This window comes from Podarcis cretensis (genome assembly GCF_951804945.1).
Source record: "Podarcis cretensis genome assembly, chromosome: 1".
In the NCBI taxonomy this organism is placed as follows: Eukaryota; Metazoa; Chordata; class Lepidosauria; order Squamata; family Lacertidae; genus Podarcis; species Podarcis cretensis.
In genome coordinates this window covers 85316089-85323836 of record NC_137170.1, presented here as the reverse complement: position 1 = coordinate 85323836, position 7748 = coordinate 85316089, and the positions used below count along the sequence as shown (strand labels likewise).

General features: G+C 38.7%; 1 protein-coding gene across 1 annotated transcript; it reads right to left on the bottom strand.

Annotated features, from left to right (window-relative positions):
• Positions 1-372: 372 nt before the first annotated feature.
• On the bottom strand, positions 373-1308 carry LOC307214952 (olfactory receptor 5AR1-like; the record flags this gene model as incomplete). The annotated part of the gene is made up of 1 exon (XM_079974068.1): positions 373-1308. One exon carries the CDS (start codon positions 1306-1308, stop codon positions 373-375), a length of 936 nt encoding a protein of 311 aa, XP_079830194.1.
• Positions 1309-7748: the final 6440 nt, after the last annotated feature.

The following is a 7748-nucleotide window of genomic DNA, read 5'->3' as shown; positions in this document are numbered from 1 at the left end:
GTCAGACACATTAGGTTGGCTTTTAAGCCACTTTATTGATTCTGAAACCAAACCAATCAAAACCTGCAGAAGGAAACTTCTGTAACTGCAGAAATCAACTGTAAACTCCGAGGGGAGCCCCTGGGCCAAAGAGTCCAAAAAGCCAGCCTTGTGGCCAACTCCTAAGAAGATCGCTTAGGCTAAACTTGCTTCCTGCACCTAACCACCAAAAGTGATTGAATCGACCCATTTACACACTATGGACCACAGGTGCCACTCAGCAGGTGTAGAAAAACAGGCAACTTGGTAGGCTGCTCACAAACAACAAATACACATTTTCTTTCTTGTTTAATATGTATTGGAAACTGAAACTCATCTTGAAAAGGAAATGTATTAATTTAATGAAATCTTCCCTCTCGTCCTTATGAAAGCATCCTTCACATCTTTATTTCTCAAACTGTAAATCAATGGATTTAGCATTGGGATCACAAGAGTATAGAACACTGAAACAATTTTATCTTCATCGTTTGACACCCCAGAATTGGGCCTCAGATACATAAAGATGATAGTCCCATAGAAGATTGTAACGGCCATAAAGTGAGAGGCACAAGTGGAAAAGGCTTTGTGTCTGCCCTGGGCAGAGCGAATCCGCAGGATGGCAAAAATGATGTAGGTATAGGAGATGAGGATAATCAACAAAGTGCTCATGATTATTGCAGTAGCAAAGATGAAATGCACAGTGTCAGCCACTGCTGTGCTTGAACAGGAAAGTTTCAGGATGGGAGGAACGTCACAAAAGAAATGATTGATAACATTTGAGCTGCAGAAGGACAGGCTAAATATGAATGAAGTCTGAGCAGCTGAATTTACAAAGCCACAAATATATGCACTTGTTACTAACACCAGACAGAGCTTTTTAGACATGGCAACAAAATAAAGTAACGGGTTGCAAATGGCAGTAAAGCGATCATAAGCCATAACAGCTAGAAGGCAAGTTTCAACTGTGACAAACAGACAGAAAAAGAAGAATTGCACAGTACACTCTGTGAACGAAATAGTGCTATTCTTTTGTAGAAAGGTCATCAGCAACCTAGGAGCGATAGTGGTGGAATAGCCAACGTCAACCAAGGATAAGTTGCTGAGGAAAAAGTACATTGGGGTATGGAGGTTTGCATCAAGAGCAGCTAGGATGATGATGCCAAGATTTCCTGAGACTGTGACAATGTAGATCAAGATAAATGCCAGGAAGAGAATGGTCCACAACTTTGGATGGTCCATGAAGCCCAGAAGGATGAATTCAGTCACAATGCTTTGATTCATGTATTCCATTATTTACGCCAAAGTTTCCCTAGGAGGAAGAAAATGAAATTGTGAAACAAGTACTGTATATATTTTTAATCTTCATGAAAATTTCCTAGCAGTTTAGTGCAAATTTCTTCTAATAAGAACATTTTTCTATGCAGTTTTGACTAATATGAATTTTTTGAAGTGATTTTCCCTAATGTAATCCAGTTTTGAAGATTATTTTCACTAATATATGCATTTTTGTACCTAATGTTCTTTTTAGAAGGTGGCATCATAAAATACAGGGAAGTTCACATTTCTAAGGATAGCTGAATTTTGGTTTGCATATTGGTTCAAGAAGTACAAATTAAATCATTTCCGCTAAAATGCAAACAAAATTCAATGGCGCCCTCCCTGTGGAACACCCTCCCACCAGATGTCAAAGAGAACAACAACTACCAGACTTTTAGAAGACATCTGAAGGCAGCCCTGTTTAGGGATGCTTTTAATGTTTGATGTATCACAGTATTTTAATATTCTTTTGGAAGCCGCCCAGAGTGGCTGGGGAGGCCCAGCCAGATGGGAGGGGTATAAATAAATTATTATTATTATTATTATTATTATTATTATTATTATTATTATTATTAACCTCCGTCGCTAGTGGACCTCAAAAATCCACTCAAAAATCTGGGACTGATTCTTCCTATCACCTCCCATAACCTCAAGCTCAGTGGGAGAATTCAGTATCACCTTCCAGGCAGGCAAAAATTCTTGAGGAAGGTAGGCTAATGAAAGGCATTGTCTAGTGAGGAAGTGTTACCTTGGAAGGGTCCTATGGACTCAGACTTACTTGAGGACCACATTTGTCACAGTCCTTACACAGTCCTGTGACAGTCCTGAATGCCACAGTCCTGAAATTCTTTACTCCCTTACACGAAGAGTGTCTGCATGTTACTATGTCACAGTGATTCAGTCTCCTGTTGGCTGAAACCATGAACAAAATGTTTAACAATAATTGGAACAACAAATGCTCCTGGCTGGAATCTGTCTCCGGTGACATCTGTTTTTGCTAAAGTCACTTAAAGGGAAAATACTGGAACTTTCTCTGTTAGTGTTTTAAACAACTGGAAGACTGCACTGGATATCAAAACAGGATTTTCCAAGTACTGCACTTCAACTAAAGCACTCCTACCCAGCCTCTGCTTTAAACTGAAACACACACAACATTTATTCCTCAAAGTCAGTGTTTAAGATGGGAATTGTAGTCCACCAAAATAGCAATGGCAAGGACCCCCTTTCACACCAAAATCAGACATTTCAACTTTCTATATTACACAACAACACAATTTATTACCCCCCCAAATACCACCAGGCTAGTTGAAGCCGCCTTTGTGAATCAATATAGCTCTATCTTCAGTCCTGGTTTTAGTCTGAAAAACTCATCCATTTTTCTTAAACATACTCCCCCCTTCCACCACTCCTTTCTTTCACTCTAGCATTTTTTTTAATCAGCCTCTGATGCAGCCCCCCGTCCCCCCTCTACCCCATGCACTTCTTAAAATGACCCCTCTAGTCTTTACATGAAATAAAAATAAATAATAAACACCTTTTTCAGTGCTGACTCTCCAGCCTCCAGTCCTGTCTCTCAGCACTCCATGCTCCACAAGGCATCCTGGAGATGCTGTAGGTGGTGAAGGCAGGAGACCTAGGCTCCTACCACTCTAGTTCTCCAATGCACTCTCCTTGATTTACAGCCCTGCATCTCATGCCAGGTGTGCATGAACACTCAAAAAACCCTCTTTTTCCTCTTGTGACCAGCCCAGTTCTTTTCCTTCACCCGCTCTCACCCTGGAGACTGAGGTCAACTGGGAGGGAAAGATGCAACCCCCCTGGAGAGTCTATGCAATATTTTGCAGAAATGGGAGTTAATTGGGAGAGGAGAGGAGAGGAGAGGAGAGGAAAGCAGACTCCTCAGAGAATCTATGGAACTTTTTAGTTGCTCCAGCTGGGATGAAGCTTGCAAGCTCCCTCTTCAACCTTCTTAGTCATATCTGAGCAGGATGGTAACAAGATGAGATTGTCATATTGCTCTATGCTGTCAGTGGCAAAGAAACACAATCCTGTGTATTGACTATGCTCAACTTCAGAGGCTTCCAATATGTGTCTCATTTACAATTAATTTGGCTTTTTGCTCAGAATATATTGCTTGAATCCCATTATTAAAATTTTCTCCAAAATTCATTTCTTCAAGGACTTTTTTCATAAATTCCCATGAAATGTTATCAAATGCTTTCTCAGCATCTATTAACATCAATGCTGCCTGCTTTTCATTTCTTATTTTCAAGTATTCTATGATATCTATAATATTTCTTATATTATCCTTCATTTGTTTCCCCGGAAGGAAGCCTGCCTGGTCATGATGTATAAATTCCTTCAGTATTATTTTCATCCTATTAGCCAATATGTTAGCAAACAGTTTGTAATCATTATTTAATAATGAAATAGGTCTATAATTTTTTATTGATGTCAAATCTGTCTCTTGTTTCGGCTTTAAAGTTATATATGCCTCTCTCCAAGCCTCTGGGACCTTACCTAACTTTAAGATTTCGTTCATTGTAGCTTGTAATGCTGTTAATAATTGTTTATCTAATTTTTTATAGTATTAAGCTGACAGTCCATCTGGTCCTGGCGATTTCCCCGTTTTTGCCTGACTGATTGCTTCCAATAGCTCTGTGGATGTCATAGAGGCATTTAAAATTGCTACTTTCTCATCTGTGATTTTTGATAGTTTACTTACTTTCAAATATTCCTCTATCTCTGTTTTATTTTCTGATCCTGTTCTATATAAATCTGTAAAATTCTTGACAAATTATTTCCTAATCTCTTTTGGGTTGTCTAGAATTTTTTCCTTGACTTTAGTTTTACTTAGAGTATTTTTTTTTGTTTAATTACCATGCCAACAATTGCATGCTCAAAATATATTTGTTTCTTTTTTTTAAATTTTCCACTCTACTTCATTACAGTGGTACCTCGGGTTGCATACGCTTCAGGTTACATACGCTTCATGTTACAGACTCCGCTAACTCAGAAATAGTACCTTGGGTTAAGAACTTTGCTTCAGGATGAGAACAGAAATCATGCAGCAGCGGCGCAGCTGCAGCGGGAGGCCCCATTAGTTAAAGTGGTGCTTCAGGTTAAGAATGGACCCCCGGAATGAATTAAGTATGTAACCAGAGGTACCACTGTACTGATAATCATTGGATATTGTGTTTGTAATAGCTTGATAGCTTGCTTTGTACTCTCTTTGTTTGGTTTGTATATTAACTCTTTTTCTTTATTTATCAGGGCCTCTAAGATTTCCCTTGTCTTTTGTTCTCTCAATTACTTTTGGTATGCATTTTGTTGAATTAAAAAAACCTCTTATCACAGCTTTACTGGCATCCCAAATCATCTGAAGGTCTGTTCCTTTATTTAAATTTGTCTTGAAATAGTCCCCTAACATTTTGTCTGCCTTTTCTACCAAATTTTGATCATCTAATAAATCTGCATTCAATTTCCATCTCAAAGTAGAATGTTTTTCATTTTGTAATTCTAAAATTAATGGATTGTGATCTGTTCTTGGTCTTATTTCTTTTTTTAAACTATTAATTCCAATTCTTTAGAGACCCACATTGCTTTGATTCTTGCACTGCTTTTATGCACATATGAAAAAAAGTGAACTCTATGCCTAATGGGTGCTTAAAGGTAAAGAGACCCCTGACCATTAGGTCCAGTCGTGGACGACTCTGGGGTTGCGGCGCTCATCTCGCTTTATTGGCTGAGGGAGCCGATGTACAACTTCCGGGTCATGTGGCCAGCATGACTAGGCTGCTTCTGGCGAAGCAGAGCAGTACACAGAAATGCCGTTTACCTTCCCGCTGGAGCGGTACCTATTTGCACTTTGACGTGCTTTTGAACTGCTAGGTTGGCAGGAGCAGGGACCAAGCAACGGGAGCTCACCCCGTCATGGGGATTCGAACAGCTGACCTTCTGATCAGCAAGCCCTAGGCTCTGTGGTTTAACCCACAGCACCACCCGCGTCCCAAATGGGTGCTTAGTTCTCCATATAGCTGTCAAATTTAGGTTCTCTACCATGTCACAGAATCTTGTTGGGAGTCTCCCTTCTTTAGTGTCTTTTTCCATTTCAAGTGAAAACACCCTATTTAAATTGCCCATTAAAATCATTTTCTGATCTGCAAATTCCAATAATTCTGTCATATATATATATATATATATATATATATATATATAGCTTTCTTTTCATTTGGGGCATAGATTCCAACTAATAGAATTTTTTCACCTTGTTCTACAATCTGTGCTAAGATCACTCTTCCTTGTTTGTTTTCAGGATTTGTTTAGGCTCTAATTTTGGTTTAATGTACAAAACCACGCCTCGTTTTTATTTATTTATCTGCTGTTATAATTTCCATTCCTAATTTTTTATTGATTAGGACTCTTTTACAGTATGTCTACTTGCTATGTGGGTCTTTTATAAGCAAATTACATCTAAATTTTGTTTTAGAATTATATGTTCAGTTTTTTCTTTTTTCTTTATAGTTCAAGTCATTTACATTCCAGCTCCATACCTTTAGATCTGTCATTTTATTTATCTGTTTTCTTTTCCCCTAGTCTTATCTTTTCCTCCTCTTGGTTATTTTAATTATCTATTCCCCCCCCCCCCCGTATCTCCTTCACCTGTTTCCCCTGTTTCTCCAACCGGTTCTGATGGTGTATATGGGTTATCAAAATCTCTGCCATATCTTTGGCAGGAGTCCTGTGCCTGCTCTGAGTTTGTAAGTCTGTGTCTTTGTTTCTTGTATGTAAAGGAGATTTCTTCTGGAAACTCCCATATGAATTGTATGTTAACTCTAATCAAAACATTTGTCAGGAATTTGTACTTTTGGCATTTTTGTAACAAACGGGGAGGGATTTCTTTCACCATGAAAATCAGGTTTCCATCAATCTGGAGTCTGTTTTCATAATTATTCTGGACTATAGCATCCTTCAGCTTTTTAGAATTAAATATCACCAAACAGTCTCCTGGCAACTCCCTTGCTTTAGTAGATTTAGTCCTCACCTGATAACAGCTGTCCATTGCTTCTGCAATGTAATCCTGTTCTTCACCCAAACATTCAGCAATTACGTTGGCTAGGTAGGTTTTAAGATCCAATTCCCCCTTGTCTGGGACACCCCTCATTCTTACCACCTGGGATTTCTGCCTCATCTCTAAAACCGCAACACAATCTTCAAATTGATTCGGTCTACCAGACAGTACCACAATATCAGCCCTTATTGTCTCCTGTTCCTTCTTTATGTCTGCATTCTCACTTGCAATTTTTTGAGATTTAGCCTCTAATCCTTTCACAGAAAGGTCCAAAGCTTCTGTTTTGTTTGTTTGTTAAATTTTCCAGTTTGTTGGAGATTTCTGTGACCATCTCAGTATTTTTCCCCAATTCAGCTACTACCATTACAGACTGTTTTCGCATTTCTTTTAACATATCTTTTAAAAATTCTGTCAGAAAATCTGCCATTTCTGGAGAGACAGGTCTATCAGGTGTCTCCTGCATAGATCCTCTTCTAGCCACAGGAGCCTGTTTCTTAGTTGTTGTCATTCTGAGTTGCACTACTTCTATACCAACAAAACTTATTTTCCCCCTCAAAGCAATAATTCTTTTAACACTATCTTATCACCCCTCCAAGGTCATAATTCCCCTTGTTTTGTTTCTACTGCCTGACCTTAGTTAGAGCACACAGAGTGAAAGAAAAAGAGAAAGTATCAAACAAAGGAGAAGGAGCAGTTCAGTAGTACAAATACCCTGAATTACAAAGACATCTCCAGAATGTAAAAGTAGAGATTGAAATTTTGATTAATCCTCTCAACATCAGTCTGTCACCATCTGTTGGAGCTGTTAAAGAAAAAGGTCACAAGAGTAAAGATTAATTTTCTCCAGTCCAAGTAATGTCCTCTGCCTTCCTTTTGTAGTCAAATGTAACTTTCATCCAAAATTCTAAATGCTCTGGTCTTCACCAATCAATTTATTTAACTTGACAATGTGCAAAACCTCCAGCTATTTCCAAGCACTCACCCCTTCCTCCTTGTTTCCAAGGTTAGATAAGTGTTCCCCTGCATAGCTTTGGTTTAGATTGTGAAGATCCAGGTATTTTCAAACAATTCCAAAGAATCCAGTAATATGTTGTCCAAATAAAAGGAAAAAGGAAAAAAAGAAAAGAAAAAGGGAAGAAGATTCCGGTGCTCTGGTCTTCACCAATCGTTTTATCTGGCCTGACTACAAGCCAAACCTCCAGCTATTCCCAGGCACTCACTTTCCCCCCAAAGTTAGATGAGTGTTCTCCTGCGTAGCTTTGGTTTTGGTTTAGATTGTGAACATCCAGGTATTTTCAAATAATTCCGGAGAATCCAGTAAGATGTTCTCAAATCTAGGAAC